General features: G+C 33.5%; 2 protein-coding genes, 1 long non-coding RNA gene and 2 pseudogenes across 3 annotated transcripts; 2 read left to right on the top strand and 3 right to left on the bottom strand.

Moving 5' to 3' along the window:
• Window positions 1-1098: 1098 nt before the first annotated feature.
• Window positions 1099-2580, bottom strand: LOC120182186 (homeobox protein knotted-1-like 2). Its single transcript, XM_039187468.1, has 4 exons — window positions 2443-2580; window positions 1682-1822; window positions 1328-1468; window positions 1099-1188 (listed from the first exon to the last, which is right to left on the bottom strand). Exons 1-4 carry the CDS (start codon window positions 2578-2580, stop codon window positions 1099-1101), a joined length of 510 nt encoding a protein of 169 aa, XP_039043399.1.
• A 5151-nt stretch (window positions 2581-7731) lies between these two features.
• LOC120181202 lies at window positions 7732-8505 on the top strand (annotated as a pseudogene).
• A 963-nt stretch (window positions 8506-9468) lies between these two features.
• LOC120180224 lies at window positions 9469-16579 on the top strand (annotated as a pseudogene).
• On the bottom strand, window positions 12173-12452 carry LOC120215648. The gene is made up of 2 exons (XR_005524985.1): window positions 12343-12452; window positions 12173-12269 (listed from the first exon to the last, which is right to left on the bottom strand). It is a non-coding gene; the product is annotated as an uncharacterized LOC120215648 (long non-coding RNA).
• A 748-nt stretch (window positions 16580-17327) lies between the features above and the next one.
• LOC120121552 (protein TIFY 6B-like) lies at window positions 17328-21084 on the bottom strand. The gene is made up of 7 exons (XM_039141161.1): window positions 20975-21084; window positions 19404-19582; window positions 19039-19301; window positions 18860-18956; window positions 18465-18792; window positions 18254-18314; window positions 17328-17578 (listed from the first exon to the last, which is right to left on the bottom strand). Exons 1-7 carry the CDS (start codon window positions 21057-21059, stop codon window positions 17545-17547), a joined length of 1047 nt encoding a protein of 348 aa, XP_038997092.1. The 5' UTR covers window positions 21060-21084; the 3' UTR covers window positions 17328-17544.
• Window positions 21085-22759: the final 1675 nt, after the last annotated feature.

Below are 22759 nucleotides of genomic sequence, written 5' to 3'. Positions count from 1 at the left end.
TAATCGACCATGAAAATTATAATCATCGGTTCTTGGGAGTTTCCATATTCAAGAAGGGACCAGGGCAAGGATCACGTATATATATTTTAGTATAATTAACTGTATTTGATTTATAGATCGATTAATTTAAAAAAGAATATATATTTCATTTTTAATTTTTTAACTTTATTCAAAATATATGACATCTCATCTTACTAGATCATCTGGTAGTTGATAGTCATGATACACATACTTTTGATAATAAATAATACATAGATTATAAATAAAAAATTTAATAGAGTAAAAAAATGGCGTTAGAGTTAAGATTAAAATTTTAAAAGTTGTAAAATAAAACATAATTAAATTATAAAATTCATGTCCACAGCTTAGACATGATGAAGGGACCAATTGGATGTAAGCTTTGAGAAGAAGTTAAATTATAGGGTTAAGAAAATCTAGAGAGAAAAATGGTCCAACTTAAGAATTCCATGTTTTTAACTGATAAAGAATTAACAACAGAATTGGAATTAAGATGAATTTTTTTAGAAATAGTAAAAATGATAAGAGATAAAATCTGTATGACGAATATAGGGCATGAAATATGGATGGTTCTTGAAAGTTTCTGAAGGAGAAAGGGAAAGGATGAGTCATAGCACATATATTTTGATAATTAATAATAGTGAATGAAAAGGTTGAAGGATGCATGAACCAGAGCAAGCCAAGCCAAGCCAAGCCGTCCGTCTAGTAGTAGAGTACCAGCTGCATCATTCATTTGTTCATCAATGACGTCATTTCCTTTGTCACGTGTCATTTCCAGTATGTCGTGGGCGTTATAATAATTACTGTAGATTGATTTATTTTTAGAAATTACATTTAATATACAGATGTTTAGTCGGGAAAAAGACTTACAGATATGTTTATGGTATTATAATAATTTTAAATCATAACATTAGTTTATTATGTTATAATTATAATTTAATGACAAGGACATCAACCCAAGTAGCAATCCGTATCAACCGACACATGTATATATTTATACGCTTAAGTATCTTCCGATGCAGCATAACATATGATGTTAGATAGATTTTGTAAGCGGGAAGGATTGATTGGTAATGTCAATCAACCAGGTTTTTCTGCATCTGATGATCCACAGCATTCGACGACTCTCGTTTCTGTTGATCCCTCATTTGAATTATTCGTTTCAGCTTCCTGTTGCACAAGTTCGGAATGAATATGGATTAAACCCTCACACTGAGATTTGAAGCCAAAACCTTACAAAATCTATTCGCCTGGCATATGCTTATTATTAGTGCATTTTCAGTCTTGATTGCAAAAGCTACATCTTTACCAGAAAGACATCAGGTGAGAAGGGATTAGCTCCGGCGAGGTCCCTGAGTTGAGAATGCATAGCATTGATGAAAGCTATTGTTTCCAGCTGAGGTTCTTCCATGACTTCCTTTAGCTTGGTCAGTGCCGAGCAATATCCTTCCTGCATGTGTTTAAGAATATCCAAATTTATTGCTTCGTCTACCTTTGATTCCATAGCTTAACATTTATAGCAACCTCAGAAAAGAGAGAAAAAGAATCCAACTAAAAATCAACTTACGTATCATGGACACAAAGAATATATGATAAATGGATGAGTATATATGGGAGGAATTTTGAAATAAGAAAAAGGAATAAAAGAAACAAGGAAATGTACCATGAAGAGGTCTAACTCTGACTGGTTTAGCTGCATGCTGCTAGAACATGGATTCTTCTTGATATTATTGCTACTATTATAAACCTCAGCCTGACTTTGACTTCCCTTGCTACTTGTGCCACTGTTGCCAATGCCACCAACCTAATCAAAGTAAAAATTTATGTAAATAAATAAAAAGTTCTCAACTTGCTACTGCTACATAGGAAAAAGGAATCTTAACGCCTATGCCACTGCATATTAAAGCATAGCCTACGAGGATGATGGTTTACACGGCGCTTCAACGAGTACCGTGCGAAGAAGGTAATAAGGAGAAGTAATTCCCTATACAAGTAATTGGCTAAGAGTTTGAGACTCAATGTTATACTTTCTGGCAGATATAAAATGTTAAGCTGGTGAAATGGGTTGGTATACCACATATGAGTTTGGCTCTAATCTAACCAAAAATGACTAGCTAGCTAGGTTAATACAATAGAACATTAACCCTAATAACATAAACTAGCTAGCATGCTACAGTTACACTTAAGCATGTTGGAGAAAAGTTTGAAACCCCGAATCCCAATCTTATCATAAAGTTAACAATGAGTACTTTGAGAAGATCATTATCATGGGACGTGGTGAAAGTTCAGCTAATCATTGAAGCAATTCAGAAATGTTAGTAAACCCTAAACCCATTTAGAATCTTTTGAACACTGGATACTACTGAACACCATGAGTTTCCTACAGAAAAAATATACTTGAAGGTGGAGTGGGAGAGAAAGAACCTTTAAGCAGTTGAGGTGATTCTCAACGAGCCTCCCATACAAAGGATGACTAGAAATTATGGTCTTGAGAAGCTCAACGTCGTCCCTATCTCCAGCTTCTTCCTCCTGGTGATGATCTTCACTCTTGTTGGCCTCCATCTCCTGTTCCTACCTACATACAAGTAAACAACTCCTTAGTTTTGCCATATTTGTAAAGCAAATATGTTAAGCTAAAAGCTAAAAGGGAGAACCCCCTCAGATAGGACTGTTGGTACTGTCTGATAACAAAATTCATCACAAGGTAGTCCCATTTTTGGAATGACCCATGCATGCATATCCTGAAAGTGGTATCATCATCAGTCAGATAAACAGAAAACACACTCATTGAAAGTGCTTCTCTCTCCCTTTTTCTGCAATCTCTCGTTGTCTTTTTATAGCAACGAAAGGAACATCTCAAAGGTGGGTTTCTCGAGTAATGGGAAGCTTAGCTCGTACTACTTTTTTTTTTTTAGAGTTTTCCCGTCTTTATTTGACGTTTGCACTGCTCATTCTCCTCCCACTTTCTGTAGCAGAAAATTCCAAATTCGTACTGTTTATCACTGTACTCTTTCATCACCATGGCCTTGTTCCCACTCTCGGAAAAGACCTTGTTCCTTCACTGTTCATTGCATTCCCTCACTTTTTAACCTTGACAGTTCGATATCTATTGCAAATATATATGTGTATATAATTAATTAATTAATTATGTGGAATGTTTTTGATGGAGACAAGTAGAGAGGACGAGCAGTGTTTATGAGGTAGCTACAGCTCCTCTCTAATTATTTCAGGGTTTTGGCAGATTGCATAAATGGGCATCTTTACTACTTCAATCAGTGTGTCCCATATCTGGAAAACCATTTGAATCATTTTCACATGCCAACTAATATACATACATACATATTATGAACATTCAAATAATACTAGATATTATGAACATATTTTTTTTTTATTTAAATTGAATTTGTGTAAAGAGTTATAAGAAAAATATGAGATGAGAAAATGTAGGAACGTAAAAATTAATCTCTAAATTGAATTTTTGTGATATAAATACAGGAATGAAATTGTAACATAATTAAAAAAAATACCCTCTACTAAACCTATTTACATCACCTTTCATGCTCAACCATAGAAATGATCTTTCACCATTTTTCCTTCAAAATTTTTACAAATTACTTTCCTCTTAAAAGAATGAAAGTTTTAGAAGTTTACTCTTTCATAGTGTAAACAACTTTTCCCATAGGGTATGTTTAAATACGTAACATCTTCCTTTGTTTATTTCTTCTTCTCTGTTTTCTTCCCATTCACAATTGGCATTCAATTTAGAAACATAACGGAGAAAGTTAAGAAATGAATGGTTACGTGCACAAACCAAAATGTATGTATCAACAAACCTAATGAAGTGGAAGAGAGTATCAAGAAATGAATAATTATTTGCATAAAAATGGTAGAGTCACACGTGGTATTGAGCGTCCCTCATGCAGCTCTGGTGGAGGTTGGTATGGTGTATACGATATGATTGTAAAGAATCGATTACGTATATGTATGTCCAATGTATTTGCATCATAGTCTGAATAAGATCCATAACGTTGAGATACCAGTCAGCTAGGTTTTAAAAAATTCTATGAAAATTCCATTATACTCGTATGTATATACAAAGATGTGCAAAGAGAGATGAATTAAAAAAAAGGCTATGAAAATCTTATGCGAAAACAGGAGATTAAGTCGGCATCCCCATATTGTTTGAATACAGTTTATTATTATAGCTTTTATTCAAGAACTGATCCCACAAGTAGCCTTCTAACGACCGACAGAGATCGGGCTGCCGCTTAACCCCAAAGGAGACCGACGAGAAATCTGTCGTCGGGAAATCTCTCTAAGAACAGGTCTCATCTCAGGCTGTCCAGGCGACCAGTCGATGATTTGCTCCGATTCCTGCTTTATTTTGCTAACTTGGCTGTGAATTGCAACACTGCTCATGTCTTCTTTTCCACTGAAATTACTGTCGTCGTCGTTGTTCAGCTCCATCTGTGCTGCTTCAGTTCTTAACAAAAACCACACTCAAATCTCTACGTCTTGATGCCGAAAATATATCAATCGTAAGAGATATATACACACAGGGAGAGGGAGAGATTGTGGAGGAAAAAGGATAGAGATGGAGCAGTAGGGCCTATGCAGACAGGGCAGGCAAAGACTGAAGAAACTTAGAGGAACAAATACCATTGACCATGTTCAAATGATTTTTTTATTATTTTCAATTAGAAAAAAAAAAGTTTGGTATAATTTCATATAAAAATTTCCACTATACTCCGCATTGCATTTTAATCCCTATTTGAAAAATAAGCAAATGAATCCCTATATGTTATAAAAAGGAATAGCTTTTAGTAAAACCTCTTTGTTCATAATCTTTCTTAATTATCGACTACAAACATATCATGCATACTTAACTGTCGAGCTTAACACTTTAAAATAAAATAACACTTCTTATTAAGATCATTCAATAAATTTATAACTAAGTTATTTTTTTGAGTAAAAAAAAAACTATTCCATATATTAATTTATTAGTCTATTTAAAGCTTAGGGTAGTTGAATAAGATATATATTCTTTAAAACAAATCTAGACAAGTTCCATATCAGACGATTTGTCATTAAACTATTAATTAAATCTACGTTTTTCTTTTTGGAATTGACTTTATATTGTTTTATGTATTTTTTTAATTGGCGACGACACCAATTTTAATGTTAATTATTGACAGTTAATATTTTTTAGAGAAAATAACCTCAGTGACAAAAAATGCCTTATAATATACGATTTTAACCAATTTTTTTTTGGATTTGTCAAAATGACCAACTAAATCGCAATGCGATCGATAATTCGCAACGCGATCTCCGGTATCGCAAATCAGTTTCTAGATTCGCAACGCGAACTTCGACTATCGCATTGCGATTTACATATCCGCATTGCGATAGTCCAAGTTCGCGTGCGATTTATTCCAAATTCGTTGCGATTTATTCCAAATTCGTTGCGATTTATTCCAAGTTCGCGTTGCGATTTATTCCAAATTCGTTGCGATAGTCGAAGTTCGCGTTGCGATTTATTCTAAGTTCGTTGCGATAGTCCAAAATCGCAACGACGATATTGCATTTGTTTCTTAAGAATTTTCTCTAAAAAGATAGTATCCCACATAGTATTGGAAACACTATGGGAATGGTATTTAAGCATGACTTTCCCACTTCTTTGTTGAGTGATAGAGAACAAGGGGGACTCTCGCGCGCCGCCGCCGCCGTCCGTCTCGGGTGGTTGTGGTCCTGGTCGTGGTCATACGTGTCTTCGACACGTCCGCGCGAATACTATTTTTTAGAGAAAATTCTTAAGAAACAAATGCAATACCACCAGTCGTTGCGATTTTGGACTATCGCAATGCGATAGTCGACTATCGTAATGCGAACTTGGACTATCGCAATGCGAATATGTAAATCGCAATGCGATAGTCGAAGTTCGCATTGCGATTTACATATTCGCATTGCGATAGCCGACTATCGCATTGCGATTTACATATTCGTGTTGCGATAGTCGAAGTTCGCGTTGCGAATTTGGAAACTGATTTGCGATACCGGAGATCACGTTGCGAATTATCGATCGCATTGCGATTTAGTTGGTCATTTTGGCAAATCTAAAAAAAAATGGTTAAAATCGTATATTATAAGGTGTTTTTGGTCAATGAGGTTATTTTCTCTATTTTTTATTGTTCTTTTATTTTCAATAAGTCTACATGTATAACATGTTTTCTTCTATTTTTTGACACATTTTTCGATCTTTTGACCGTTGTTTTCGTTTATCATTTTTAATAATCAAACTATATTAAAATATTAGTGATTTCTTTCTGGAATTGACTTTATATTGCATACAAAATTTATTTTTAATAATCAAACTATATTAAAATATTAAACTCTTACTTTACATATTAATATTCACAAATTATAATTGAATTTTAAAATCATTCAAGTCAAATTAAAAAAGAATAATTAATAATTTATTGAAATTGAAATTAAATTTATCAAATCAATCGAATTTAATATTAGTGCACTTGCATTTATTAAGTGATCTTAATGTTTAAAGAGAGTGTTATTATCCCTAAAAGTCTTAAATACAAATAATTGCGTCAATTAAAAAATTCTAAATAGATAATACTTTATAATCATACAAACTAATAAAAAAAAATATTAGTATTAGATGGCATGACAAATCCTACGGAAGCATGTAAGATTAACAAAAATCTAAGTTGGAACCGAGCTCAGTGAATCCTGTTGATATTGAATTCAACAGTCAAGATTTCAAAGGGCTGCGTTGCAAATGACTATTCTAATGAAGCAGGCATTTCAAATTACATGGTAGGTTTTAGGCGGTTAGACTTTCAAGTTGGGGGTGTTCCCTTTGTCACGTGGCACTCCACTCGTCACCCTCTTGTCACCCACGTTGCATCATCCTCAAGTCTCTTTTCTTATGTTAATTTTTATTCTGTTTTATACTTATCATATTTTTTTACACTTAATTATGATTTATATAATCTAAGATTATATGAATTCATATTTATATAATCTTATTTATCGATTTTTATTGAAAGTATAGTATATATTGAACAAAATTCTTTTATAATTTTATATTTATCAAATAATTATCTTTATAAATAAATAATAATAATAATTAAGACTCTTGATTAAATCTTAGATACCGACATAAACTTCTTCTAATTTTAAAATTATAATAAATTTATCTCCTTCATTTTTTGAATTTTTCTTTTTGAGAGTTTTTACATAAATTGTATGTTCTTACAATTTGTTTTTCTTTATCATCATTTATTTGTTGTTATTTCATGGTGACAACTTAATTAATTTGTAGGTTCAATCAAAGGAAATTAGTATACATATAATCTACATTGTTTTAAGGTGATTCCCATCCATACGTCGACGAAGGAGAATGGTGTTTCTTGTACACAAAAACATAAGAGACATCAAAGTTGTCTCTTACATCTTATCCAATACATATAGAAATGATGAAATCTCCTATAAAAATTGATGGTTGTTAAATGATGGAAATTCTAAATTTAGTTAAGGGTGATGAAGAGAAGGAATATAGAATGGACACAATCTCAACATCAATATATTCTTTATTTTTTTCCATAATTATATGATAATATGAAAGGGATCTTGGACAATTTAGATTTATAATGCAACATGTTTGATGTGTTCTAAATTTATTTTAAATCATATCGATATGAGAAAATGGATGAAGCGAATTCAAATGAAGATATGATCGAAGTACTTGTGATCAGTGCACAAAGTGGCAAAGGTATGTTATTCCCTAAAGGTGGGTGGGAACATGATGAATCTATGGAAGAGGCGGCTGTTCGAGAGACGCTCGAAGAAGCCGGTGTTGTTGGCAACATCGAAGTTAGTACATGTATATCAACTCTTATTATTGTTATTCCTCTATTTTAACACTACCCTTTTGTTGTTTTAACAGTGCAAATTAGGGAAATGGTCGTACGAGAGCAAGAGGCGAAGTGCTTTCCATGAAGGCCACATGTTCGAGAAAAACACCGGACTAGGAAATGGGTACATAACACATCCTAATTTCTGTTTTATCATTCTAATCATCACCAATAATTGTTAGTCTTGATTTGACATAGAACATATTTAAATTTTCATCGAATTTTAAGCACCTTTTTATTTATTATATGAATAGTACGAATACAATATGTTATATTAAAATGATATATGATACACGTACATCCATTTAAAATTAATTCATATCAAATTTAAGTTGGTATTAAACTCTTAAAATGAATATTAGACAGAGACAGGGCTACGTTATAAGTCATAACCCTTCCAACTTTAATGGTTTAATTCAGTTATGACTGTATCCTAGTGCTAGATGTAGTTAACCTAAAAGGTCTACACAAATGTGTGTAGGTAACAATCTCTAAAGCTAAAGAAGAGTGCCCACATTTGTGGATGAGGGAAGCTTTAGAGGAGTTGGGTACATAACAAATGTTTGTTTCTTTGGATTTGTGAGATATATAATTCAACCTAGCAAGCCACTTCCACTATAGGATACTTCCACCTGCTTTTCCTTACATTCTTTCTCACGGTGCCAACAAATTCTTTCAAGAAACACGAAAGATTGAAATCTCATCTACAAACATTTTTTCTTTTTAAATGTAAAAAATTGTATTTATTCGTTGAGTTTTATATAACTATGCATATGCATATATATTACTTCAATTCACGTTACAAACAGATTTAAACTAACTCTAAATGAATAATTTTTTCACACCTAATTAACTGATGTTATCCAAAAACTTAATAATGGTATATGAAAATATACGTTAGACTTACAACATTTATCGAATCTAGTAATACTTAATGGTGCTATCTTAGGATATACACTTTTTTACTCGTAACTGTATTTTTACTTTTTTTTTCTTTATAGTTATTACATTGTATAAAAATTAGATAAAAGCTAATAGAATAATAAAAAAAAATTAAATGAAATTAATATATGAATTTAATGTCATAAAATAATTTTTTAATTTTAAAACAATATAGAGTAATATTTGAAATTTGACATATTTAAATATTTATTTTTGGCTTAATGCACAATTTCACTTTCAAAGTATATATATATTTCCAATTGGCATCATGTTTTTCATTTAATTTACTCTTCAAAAAATTATTTTTGTCTTATTTTTCTCTGAATAAAGGATGACCAATAACAATATGCAATGTGATATGTTATTATTTGATGTTGCCAATTTATTGGATAAAAATGATAGTTTAGAGACAAATTGGGTTAAAAAACAGTTTAGGATGCAAAATGAGAAAATATTATATTTAAGGGGCTAAATTATGAATACACCAAAAGTTTTTCTTAAATAACTATATTCCCTTGCCTTGTAACACAAACCTTTTTTAGACTGTTTTACTTTGAGATAGACGGAGGCTGTCACAATGGCCACCGTCAGCGTCGGTAGAGACCGTCTTTTCGCTGCTATCGGCAGGTCTTATAGTGAGTTTCTAAATTACTAACCTCATATTTTCCCCTTTTTTCGGATTTTTATTTTAGCATCTAACGGAATTAAAAAAATTGCTCAGCTCAAGAAGAGTTTGACGATCTGTGTTTCAGTTTCGGGATCGAGCTTGACGATGTGGTGAGTGTATTCTTACGATTTTTCATTGGAAAACCGTGGATATCTATTTTTTTTTTGAAAAAAATGGGTCTTGCTACTGTGAACCAGACAACTGAGAAAGCGATAATTTCGAAAGAGAAGAATTTGGAAGAGGAAAAACCTAGTGCTGATGATGAAATCATTTACAAGATTGAAGTACCTGCTAACAGGATTCCATTGCTTATCTTTATAAGATTTTATTTGTTAATTCGATAGAACTGAACAATGTATTGTTGTTAGAAGCTGCCTTATTCCTTATAGCAATTTTGTTGCTTCTCGAATTTTGCTTATGTGTTCACTCTTAATTTTATTAAGACCATCGTTTAGGTAATTGTTAGATTCCCTTGCAAAAATAGTTTCAACTTTAGTTTAACTAAGTTGGACTGACCTGGAAATTGGAGAGAATTACGTGGAAGGAAACTGCATAGTTTTACTCGTATTTTTGGTTTCTAATTTAAGTTGATTTAATAATAAAAAAAGTAGAAATGTTAACGAAGGTTTTCTTTACAGGTATGACTTTTCAATGAGCATGAGAAGATACCTAGATACACAGTTGCAAAGATTTGTAAGGAATCAATGCTTAAAATGCATGTGAGAAAAGAGGTAATTTTGAAGGTTGAAAAATTGTTTTCGGGTATTGACATTCTTTAGGGTTTTACTGATACCTTATTCATTTCCCTTTCCTTGCAGACATCTCTAATCCGTCCCTTTGTTGTTTGTGCGGTTTTGAGGGACATAACTTTTGATGAAGCTAGCTATAACAGCTTCATTGATCTCCAGGATAAGCTGCACCAAAATATCTGCAGGTTTAATTTGAACCTGCAAAATAAAGTAGCATGAGCTGTAAAAATATGATTGATTGCTTTTTTTTTAATATCTTATGGAAAAGGGGAATATTTACATGCATTAATCAAAGTCTGAATGGCTATAGTTTGTTTCAGTGCTTGGGGGTGTTATGTGGTTTATTACACTTTGGGTTGGACCTTTGTTGGCATGACAGGGAGGGGTGAAAAGTAATAAAAAGGCGGAAACTGTGCACACATTTTGTTATAAAGCAATATGCATCAGCCATCAGTTTCTTCATGTATAGAAATTTAATTAGAGAGACTTTGTGTTTGGTCCAGTGGTATCTGCACTCAGCTGTTGAAATGCATCTTTTGAAATGAGCATCCATTTAGAATTGTTCCAGAACAGAAACTGATATCAATTGGGGAGTAGGATTCTTGCTGTAAAGTATATTTGATAACACTTTACTGTTGTAATATTTTTGATGTAGACAAAGACAACTTCTGTGTTTTGTCACCATAATTCAAAAATGATAAATCTAGAAAGAATTTACAATTCTGGAAAATGAAACTGCCAAAATGAGGAAATGACTGCTAATGTTGAAATGTTACCCTCAAACTTGTTTATAGTAACCTTAAATTTATGTAGTGTTCGGAATTTTTTTCTTCCATTTTCGACTTCTTAAGTGTTGATGGCTTTGAAACTTTCTAAAATAAGTATCCAATTATTATTGTATAAAGGTTTTGCCTTTTTATTTAAGTTGTCTTGCTTACATTTACTTATTCGTTTAGGAAGCGGACCTTAGTTGCTATCGGGACACATGACTTGGATACATTACAAGGGCCTTTTACATATGAGGTGGGCTTCCTAATAGTCTAATTCTTATTTATAAATAATCTCTTGGAATTTTTTATGGATTAAAAAATGGTGGCCATAAATAGTTGAAGATGCTTTAGATCCTCTGTTGGAGATCAAACCTTGGGGGGGGGGTGAAGGAAAGCTTCAGCCCAAGGCTGAAATCCAGTGCCTATTGTTAATTTGGTCAAATATAACCTGCGCAGTAGATAAGGGATCTTTTCATTTTAGTATTTTTGTTGGCTGACAGAGGTGTATTTGTTATTTGTTTGTTTATTTTGCATCTGCCCGGTTGTTTATGGTCAAGTTGGCAATGTTGGGAATAATTGTTCTCTGGCTTGTTAATTGATAGGGTAATAGTTTCAATTAATAGGTTGCTCAAACTTCTTCAAGTTGGCAATGTTAGCAATAATTTTTTTTCTATAGTTTGTTAATTGATAGGGTAATTGTTACAGTCAGTATAGTTTGCTCAAACTTCTTTGGTTCCTTTTTGTTTTTCTCTTCCTTACTATGTCAAAGTATCAACAGAAGATGTACTTTTTGATAAGGAATTATGGAGCAAATGTAAAGTTTGCTTTAATAATTTAAGATCTAGTAATCATACAGCCTTACTAACTTCTGACTATCACATTCTAACTTCTAAGCAATTATTTAAATATTTGTAGGCCCTGCCACCTCCGGAGATAAATTTTGTTCCATTGAAACAGGTATTATTGTTTTCTGATGGATACTATTTTCCATGTACACATTGACTAGATTATCTGTTGTTACCTTGCCACTTTAATTTCTATATGATCAAGTTTTTAGGAACTTAGTTTATACTAGAGAGAAAATGATTATTATTGTTTTTTTGTTAACTTTTAGCGTTTTCAGTCGGAAATTTATTACTGAATGCTCAAGATGATCTTGCTTCTATTATTATTAAAACAGCTAAGGCCCCCCCTTTTTTTAAGGTATTATTTGAATTTAAGAACTGTTTATGGAAATATTTGCCTTGCTTTAAACTCTTGGCCACATAATGCTTAGATATTTTAGGAACAAAGCTTCTTAAGGGTGCCTTTCTGTTGAACTACTGTGGTTTTCAGGGATTGCAGTTAGTCTTTACTCTTTACTTTAGTGCTCTTTTGTTGATCATCTGCACACTTCTACTCATTTGAAACCTTTTCCTATGTCCTTGGAGCAAACTGATTTCCCTGGAATTGGTCTTTTTAATTTAGGTGAAGAACTTCAGAGCTGATGAGCTTATGGAATTTTACAAGGTAAATCTTCACAAAGCTTATTTGTTGTGCTTACCTGCGAAGTTGTTTTATGAAGCAATCAGTATCTTGGTACTTCTGTCTGTACCTTCTGCACTTGTTTCTCCTAATTTTTAGATAGGATTTGACTACATATATTTCAATGGAGGGTTATAATAAATATGTTCTACTAACACGTAACAGTCAGATTTGAAGTTGAAGAAGTTCTTGCACATTATTGAGAATTCAAGTGTGTTCCCTGTCATTTATGACCGTAACAGGTAAGGGTGTTCTTGGTACTGTGCACCTGATTATTAGTTTTAGCCTTTGTGTTTTGTAATCAATTTCACTTTTAACTTAAAGCTGCTTAACCTTCTGCCGATATTTGCTCCTTTTCAAGTGTATATTTGTACAGTATGTCTTGTTAGGTTTAAAAATACTGAAATTCAGCTTGATGACCTTTCTGTTTTTCTTGTCTTTATGCAGAACTGTTTTGTCTTTACCGCCAATTATTAATGGTGCACACTCAGCAATCACTTTGAAGACAAAAAATGTCTTCATTGAGTGCAAAGCAACTGATCTAACAAAGGCTAAAATTGTTTTAAATACAATGGTAAGGAGTTGAGTGCTGTTAGCTTCTGGCCTCACCATTATAAGTGGTGGTAAGAATGAACATTTCTTTCTATCTACAGGTTACCACTTTTTCTACCTACTGTAAAAGGAAACTTGAGGTGGAACCGGTTGAAGTCATATCATTTGATGGAAACTCAAGTGTTCATCCAGATTTATCAGAATATAATATGGAAGTTCCACTATCATATATTACTGGTTCCATTGGAGTTCCTATGGAAGTAGATGAGGTAATGCTTCCATTTTCTTTATGTCTCTTATTTCTTTGTTATCTTTTATGTTATCCATATAGTTAAAATAATTGTTTAATGGAGTTCCACTCATGTTGGTCTGTTTTGATATTTCTATATGTTGTAAACTGGTATGGTTGTCTGAGTTTGTTCACCGAACTGCTCACTTATATAAAGGTGAGGAATAGCATTGAGTGAGGTTACATTAGTCTGATATGGTAATGGTCAGTGTCATGTATTTGTTTGTTTTGATGGCATCATTGGTGGCATTCTATTGCTAGCATTGTTCAGTTTATATGGTTTCATAACCAGAATGTTGTAGCTATTCTTAATATGTTCTTCCATTGTTGTCACTAAAAAGGTCACTAATCTATTAAAACGAATGCAATTGAATGCTGAAAAAGCAGGATCAGGTACTTCCTATATCATTGTGTCTGTACCTCCAACCAGAAGTGACATTCTTCACCCATGTGATGTTATGGAGGTAATGATCGAAGGAATAGTATTTCACGGATGCATTTTGAGGGGGAGGTTGTTGTGCACCTCCCTTGTGGGTTTCTGTTAATGAGGCTCTTTATTCTTGTTCCGAATGTTGCAATTGCTTTTAGCTATAATAATACCAAAGAGAAAGCTTTCATCTTTGAAGCCCCTCAGCTTGAACCAGCTCAGTGATCTTATAAGATCTGAGGTGCCTGAATACACCGAAGTAGTCTTTTTTATTGTAATTTTTTCTATGCCCTAATTGAGTTTCTTTTTAGATATCCATAAATGGGTCTATGGAGGTGTTGACATGGATTTTATGTTCTAAGAAATAATATTTTGAGATGTTAAATCGGAAGGATGACAAATCCACTGCTGTGGTCATTGGAAATCCCCGCTCTTCTGATTTTGAGGTTTGTATTTTCATGTTAGAATATATGTATAATATTATTTCAACATTTCAGCTTTCTGGGTTCCTCCCTACGTGTCTGTGCCAGAGCTGTAATCTTAGACTGCTTGAGAACTAGTATTAGTTTTTATGATTTTGTTCAACCTTTTTTTTTGTCAAGACTTCTTGAAATATTGTGCATGGCCTTATTTGCTACAATCAAATTTATTTTTGAAATGACTGGTACTGCTAAAATCGAACAGACAATTGAGGAGCCCATTGTTGCTCTCTATAGATAAGTGATAAACATTTGGTTTATTTGAAGGATGAGGGGGAAAAGGACAAGAAAAAAAAGAAATAGGAATTTGCTGTTCTGTTTTTTTTACTGGAAGCCTTTTATCGAAACTCCTAATTGAAGATTTCTTATTCTGTTTGCATAGGTGGTTCGTACAAGTCTCATGCCTGGCATGCTAAAGACCGCTGGACATAACAAAGACCATCCAAAGCCCATAAAGGTACAGTTTTGGTTTTGACTTGTTCAGGTTGAAACACTTGCAGAATTTAGTATTATGGATTTACTTTTTTGTATTGTGGCACCTTCTCTAATTTGTGTTTTTTCTGTTGCACATCTTTCATTGGAAGATGGTCCGTTCTGATTAAAAGCCCTTGGTCTTCTGTTCTGTTGGCATCATTCTTTCTTTTGAAAGACTGATGTTGGTATATGGAGGGGGACATATTTGTAGATATTCTTATGTTAGTTGAACCATTCTTTCATTGAGAGCGTCAGTCTTATACATTCCATGTCTCATCCTCTCCCAACAGGTGTTCAATAATGAACATGGGAATGCAAAAACGTTCCTGTCTATTATTTTACTATTATTCACTTGTTTTGCTTCTCAAATTTGACTTCATTCATCTTAATTTATACGATCACCCCTGCTTTTATATTTTGCTCATTTTTTTGGAAACTTTCACATGTCCAGATTTATGAAGTGGGTGATGTAGTACTTTTGGATGATAAGAAAGATGTTGGTGCATCAAACCGTCGCCTACTTGCTGCGTTATATTGTGGTGCTAACTCAGGCTTTGAAGTAAGATTTCCTTATTATGCCCGCTTGTTTTTGAATTTGATGACTCCATGCATTGATTTATTGTAGTCTTTAATTGCCAATTCTTGTTTCTGTAAGGACTGAAAAAATCTTTATAAAGTTGGTTATGGAAATCTTTAAATGATCAGAAATGACTTTCTGGTTCACTTGATCTTGATGGGTCATCCAACCCATAGAAGTTGGCGGTTTGTTGTAAAAAATCTGCTTGTTTGCTCTGTTCTAAAACCATGGTTAATTGTGCATTGTTTTTGAAGTTTTGTTTTATTACATGATGTAGTACATCGTTGAAGATTTCACAATTTTTGCTTTGTTATTTACGGGGAATGTACTAATGGTATGGATAGTCCAGAAAGGGAATATATGGTGTTCTGCAAACTATGAGTGTTGTTCAATTGTGTGTTCCTTATGCGTTGACTGAACTTAATGAAATAAGGACTTCTTGTCTACAGCTGATTCATAGCCTGGTGGACAGAATCATGGAAGTTATGGGGACTCCTTTTGTTCCGGTCGGTGATAAATCAGGATACTATATAGAGCTTTCTGATGCAAGTGTCTAGTTCTTTTTTCTCTATCCTCTTCTGTGCACGAGAGGGAGGGAAAGGACACGAAGGAAAAGACATGTTCTCCAACCATACTTCTAGTCAAGCTGTACTTAATGCATTTATGTTTACTGTAGGAACCCGAATTTCTATCGGGTAGGCAAGCCAAAATCATTTACAAAGGAAGGCGCATCGGCATTTTTGGTATCGTGTACCCTGAGGTATTGTTCTCAATATAAGAACCGTTGTGGTTTGAGGTTGTGTGTTCCCTTGATTCTTTTTCCAACCTTTTGTCAATTCCATATTTGTACATAGAGATGATTTTTGCTCCGTGTTGGTCTCCTCTTCTGTATTCTTACATATTAAAACGAATACTCAAAGCTACATCAGTAACAAAATATACATGACTTGAGATTGAAATTCCATGGTAAGATATACGTATCATATACATAATATATATGCTATTCGGTCATGTGGTGTGCAGGTGTTGAATAATTTCGATATTCCAGATCCCTGCTTCTTCTTGGAACTTGACATTGAGAACTTTTTATAGGACATGGTTCGTGTCAGCCGAAGTAAGTTTGCATTTTATCTTTTGCATGTTTTTACTACTGAAGATTCCAGTTTTATTATTATTCCCTCGTAACAGCCTTTTTTTATTTGCTTTAGAGTTTTATGTTTAAAGTACACCAAAGGGTCACTGAACTATGTTCGAATGAACTTTTTCGTCACTGAACTTTTAAAAGTTATAAATTTGTCGTTAAATTTATCGAACGAGAGTCATTGCGACATTATAATAATAATAATAAGTTAAATAAATATTATGACCATTTTGTACTGTTCAACAATTTTAATGACTACCAATTTTTTGCTTATTGAACAAACAGTTAGACCGGCTGCAGTTGTACTTGGCAAATTGAGTACTGTTTTTTTTTTTGGCTAAATTTTTTAGACAACAGCATTGAAATACTTCCATGTTTGGTAGTTTGCTATAGATTATGTTGTTTTACTTCAAAGAAATTACGTTTTGATGGCGCATTTTTTTATTTAAAATCAAAGCACATTAACCGATTTATTAGATAAATATTTTGAACTATAACGTTAACAAAAGCTTCGTGATTATTGAAATTTATGTTTATTAGATTGGGAATGGTAAAGAACTGTTCTTCAAATGCTCAACCAACAGTTCGATTATTTTTTGTTTCTCGAGTTAAGAGGTCATTAAATTCGTTCGTTAATCTAATTGAATTCGATAAATTATGATATTTTCTGCAACGAAGTAGCACAAAAAAAATGAAATGTCAAATCCGACAACGTATTATTAATACAAAAATTATGATTTCAGAGTTCATGATGTGTCTTTTTACAAATCAACTTAGAATATGTAACGAGTTTCATAATTTATCTCAAGAAAACATTTGCTGGAACTAAAAAAGATAACCGAAAACAAAACATATGTATATACGAATACATATATTCTATCTAACTCGACCCAAAGCCTGACATGATTTATAGCAAAAACAAGAAGCCTTAGCGACCCCTAACTGAGGGCTAGTGGAGGACAGATCCAGCAGAACTTAAGCCATCACAAGTTACAGGGCCCGAATCAGCAGATTCCGTATGGCGACATGTTCAATACCCTGGATGTACAACCATAAATATGTAAAGCCTAGCAAACTTGTATATGTAGTGCACCACAAACATTGTTAATTTCCCACTTTTTAACCACACACATATATATAACATTATATAACATTTAAGATGGATATAAATAAGGGCGTGTATCCAATGTAGTTAAATGTATAAAGTTTAAGTTAGCCAAGTTTATGAAATTCTAGTAAAATTGAATACATTTTTTTTTCAAGTTTATGTTTAAATTTAATTATAATTATTTATAATATTATGATACTGATAAGTTCCAACTATAACTGTTCTCTTCAATCATATACTATATCTATATATATTATCATATACTTTTATACATGGGTTATGTGGTGTAAATTTAATAAAAAAATAAATTTAAAATGATAAAAGAATTAAGTAAATAAGAAAATAAGAGATCAAATCACAAAATAATCAAATTATTGAGTTAAAAATGAAAATGATTTTTAATATTTAACTTTTTTTATTATTTAAACTTCATAAATTCAAACCTGAATTTCAAAAATAAATAAAATTGATTTGAATAACTCAAATTATTTAAAAAAAATCGATTTTTAGGTGGAATCTAATTTTATTTACCATAATCAACAATGATCAGCATTTCAATAGACATTTAAATAATTGCCAACAAATTAATAAAAGCAAGCAAATACCTTTCTTTGCGCTTCTCTAAAAACCGGGCCAAGGATGCTTTACGAGCTTGCGGCACAGCTACTACAAAAATAAATGAAAAAACAATGGTGAGATTCACGGAAAATGAAAGCAAAGTACACAGTCCATGAAATCAAACAACTAAGAGTTTAGAGAAAGAATACAATAGCTACGGGAGAATCCTTTCCAAAAAAAAAAACAAGAGTTTAATACCCGTGGGAATTCGAATTGTCGCAGCAGATCCTACTGAATTCACCGATTTCGGAGGCTCCGGTGGGTTACTAGTAGATGCTAAAGCACCGATTCTTGGGGCAGCTGTTAGTTCATTGATGCTCCTACATTGTCCACCGGCCTGTAAACTGACATGGGAGGTTACAGAAACATGACTTGGAGGTCCCGAGAAAGAGGACATGGTGCAGAAACTGTTTCTGAAAAAAGCATCGGCAGTAGGTCTTGAATCATGCGTCTGTGTTTGAGTCATGGGAGCTGTTTTACTCTGAGTTGCAGAACCATTTCCAGCCAATAACATAATAGCTTGGGCCTGGATATGGAAGCAAAGAACTAAGTTAATGGTGTCAAGCAGAACATGCTGAATTAATATGGTGTACCTTCTCGGGAGACACATCATCGTACACGAACACAGATCCAGCATAAAAAATAGTCAACTGCGATGGTGCACCGGAAGATTTGGCACTGCCAGCACACCTTCAAAAGGAATTCAACCAGCAGTTTAGGCTAATACTTATTTGAGATTCAATAAAACCACACGGGATACAAGTTTAGATACCTAAGATCAGTAGTGCCAATGATAGAACTTGAAGGAGGTACAACAGATACAAGGGGAGCCATGATTGGAACTCCGGTAAAAGGTTGCGGGTTTACGGTATGACCCACTATATTCTGTGCAGTGGAACCAAGGCGGGGCTGGAGAAGAGGAGTGCTCATGGAAACTGTAATAGTTTGATTTGGCTGGCCGGAGACAGGAAATACCCTCGAGTCACGGGAATGGTGGGATTGGTGTGCCTCACTGTAGTGATTTCCCCCTAGTTTCTGTCAGTAATAGGAGGAAAAGAAGAGATAAAAGAAAATCAGTAAACCTGCAATGAAATCATAAGACAACCAGGTCCAAAAGTCCCTGCATATTGAACCAACCTGAGTGGAGCCATATGAATTGGCAGTCGGTATAGCAATGAATCCGGATGCCGGTGGAGGGTCATGAGCAGCCTTCCTCGGCCTATCTTCTTGAGAAGCTTTGAAAGATAGCAGGTGAGGAACTGAAGGTGCCTTGTTTGAGAAAGACAACTGCATCCCTGAGCCCTTGAAGAACAATACTGCAGAAGCAAAAGGAATGGGATATGATTTTCTGTGCTACCTCCAAGCTAATGTTTCGGTTGAAGAAGATCGAATACAATGTTCATGTTCTTGATTGCTAAATTTATATAATAAGGTCAAAACTGTTTGCTTCTTACAATTATTAGAAGTGGAAAGGAAGCACAAAACTAAATTAAAAAATGGGTTAATTTGTATTGATATACTAACACGACTTAAATTCATATATTATCACTAAATCATTTTAAAAAATATGAGATAGATATATGAAGCCACAACCACCATACATCATGTCATGAACAATCCAATTCATGTTGTTTCCTTTTAGTAATAGCTACATAAATAGAAAAAAAAACCATTGGTCAGATCACCTATGGCATTGGAATAAATACATTATTCCAATCACATTGTAAATAAATATTTTATTTAATGAGTATTCCCATAAAAAAAATTCAAATCACACGTCATTACAGATAGGCTCTACTTTCCAAAATGCCACATTAGCCTAATAATTTAAGTCCTTGATAAAAACATTATTAAATTATATGAATATTTATTCATGTTTTCTTTAACAAAATATAAGTCTAATTATAATTATAATTTAAAAATTATAAGTATAAATATAATAAAAATCAACATTACATAATATAATTGGATGAAAACTGAATCTATACATAACTAGAAAAAATAATTAGTAGAGCACAACCTAAATTATGTCCTTAGCTGAGCCAAAATAATAATCTGAACATAGATCCATACAAGACGATTGAATAAAGACTTATATATATAACAAATAATAATTGAAGTCCTTGACAAGAAGATTATTAAATCATATGAGTACCATCCATGTTAGTTTTATTAACACGCAACCATGTTATCCTGCTACCATACATTTCTAGTTTATCATCAAATTGTCCTTTTCCCAACCCACATTTATTTAATATTTTATCTCAAATGATCTGTTCCAAATATTTTATAAAAATTTTAAAATAAATTATTGACTAATTAGCATTATTATATTTTCTTAATATTTAAGGCTGCTCTTAGATATCACCTAATCGAATCTAACGGGGTAGCAACTTACACACGCCGACATCGTCAACTTTATTAAAAGTATCCTAGGATTGCTGTAAAGTAATTGTACCTTGTGCTTCCAGGTATTGTAGACTTATTTAAATGAAAATGACGTTTTGCTCGTGGTATTTCTTATTGGAGTAAAACTTTCCCAGGTTTCGCTTGTTTGGTTACCAAGAAAACGAGAGAGAAAAAAAATTCAGGCACGAGAAGTTTATAAGATTTCAATAGACACCAACTAGGGTTGCGGAGTCTATAAGTTTTGAAATCAAAAAGAAAAACTAATCAAGTTATGAATTAAAAAAGAAGAAGAACCGTACCTGAATCGTTAGGCGCATCAGAGGGCTCTTCCTTGATTGTAATCGGAGCATTTTTTGAGCCCAAACCCATAAAATCTCTCTCCATAATCTCCAAAAGTCAAAAAAAAGAGTTGAAACGAACCAAATTAAAAAGCCAATGCTTAGCTTCGTGGAGCAGACAAGTATGGAGGAGAGGGAAAGCAAAGGAACAAAAGAGGAATATATTATATTAAATGGCGGGGAAGGAAACAAAAATGAGAGTCTGACTTTTAGCTTTAATTAAAAAAACATTTCAATATTAAACTTGGTCCGTTGAAGTGAGGGATGTGCGATTCCTTTCCCTCATATTCGCTCTTTTCTGTTGAAATTTTGTCGTCTTCCAACTCTTTGAATATCTTCGACATGATTAAACCATTTGTATTTGTTTCTCCAGCAACAAAGGTTTCCCCTCATCACCCGCACAATTCTCACAGAGGTTTAATTCTAGCTACCTGAGGGATAAATAATTAAATTTCAAATCTTTAGTTAATAATATTTCAATGATTTATTCATCTATTAGCAATGAACTCAAACTTTAAGTGATAAACATGGAGATGGGAGATCAAGAAAATAGAAAAAAAAAACCAGAGATATAGACATTTTTATTTATTTTCTGTCCTTAGAGTAAAATCTGTGCACCACTTACAAAAATACCATGCAAGCATGATAAGAATATCATACCAATGATTCTCCAAGATAATTCCCATTGATGATATAACATCTTCTCCCATCATTGTGCATTTTAGGGTATCATTGTGTTTGATATGCAAATCACTGAGCTTTAACTCGCCTAAAGGACCCGGTGAAAGATCGGCTGGGTTCCTGTATAGCAGATTTCCTCGTCATTGAACTCTTTCACCCTGCAAGGCCTCGAAACGTTATCTGATGGCCGAGACGTAGTGGAGACACCTCCAATAAATGGGAATCTTGTTCCCTTTGAGGAAGAACCCACATGTGAGGAAGAAGAGAGACGTGGTGGCGATCACGATGGCATAGCTGGTGATGTAACTTGGGACGAGTGCTCTCACGAGCATCACCTAAGCATTGGTTGTTATTAGTGATGAGTAAAGGATCATTCAAAAGTTGAAGAGGCTTCTATTGAGGTGAAACCAGTACTTGGTGATTGCGGCGAATGTGAAGCCTTGGATGGTGCAAAACGGGAGATAGACTCGAGGGAGGAGATGACATAGGCCGATGCACGGTAAGCATTGTGGGAGGTTTCTACTTTCTATGATGAAGATGAAACTTTCTTGTATGAAAGTCGGGGGGGAATCGTTGGAGGAGAATATAATATATCATTTAAAATATATAGTTTAAAATTTTATCATACTATCTATATAATTAAATTTAGCGAGCGACTTATCTCTAACCCTAGTTGTTTTTAAGCAACTCTGAGGACCATGCTACCACTGTGAGCTATGTCCTCCACCTTCTCCACCACACTGTAAGCGCTTGTCGAGTTAATACCTGATGTCAATTCATCAAGGAACAATAGAGATGGCTTATGAATGATGTCGATACGGATACACACCCTTGGCTTAATTAAGATATTTTATTTGTATTAGCTTAAAACTCAAGCTGTATATCAAGTTTAGGGTTACATGTTAATGATGTATAAATCTCATATATGAAAGATGCTGTTTCATGTAGCCTAGTTTGAGGTGTTCTTGTGTGATAAGATTGGCATCAATCCTAAGGCTAATGGATTTTATACGTGTTAATACAATACAAGCATCGAGATTTGATTGGTAAGGTAGCATTACGCGT

The sequence above is a fragment of the Hibiscus syriacus genome, unplaced genomic scaffold, assembly GCF_006381635.1.
Source record: "Hibiscus syriacus cultivar Baekdansim isolate YM2019G1 unplaced genomic scaffold, ASM638163v2 tig00000002_pilon, whole genome shotgun sequence".
NCBI lineage: Eukaryota > Viridiplantae > Streptophyta > Magnoliopsida > Malvales > Malvaceae > Hibiscus > Hibiscus syriacus.
The sequence above is the reverse complement of the archived record's forward strand: the minus strand, read 5'-3'. Positions and strand labels throughout refer to the sequence as shown.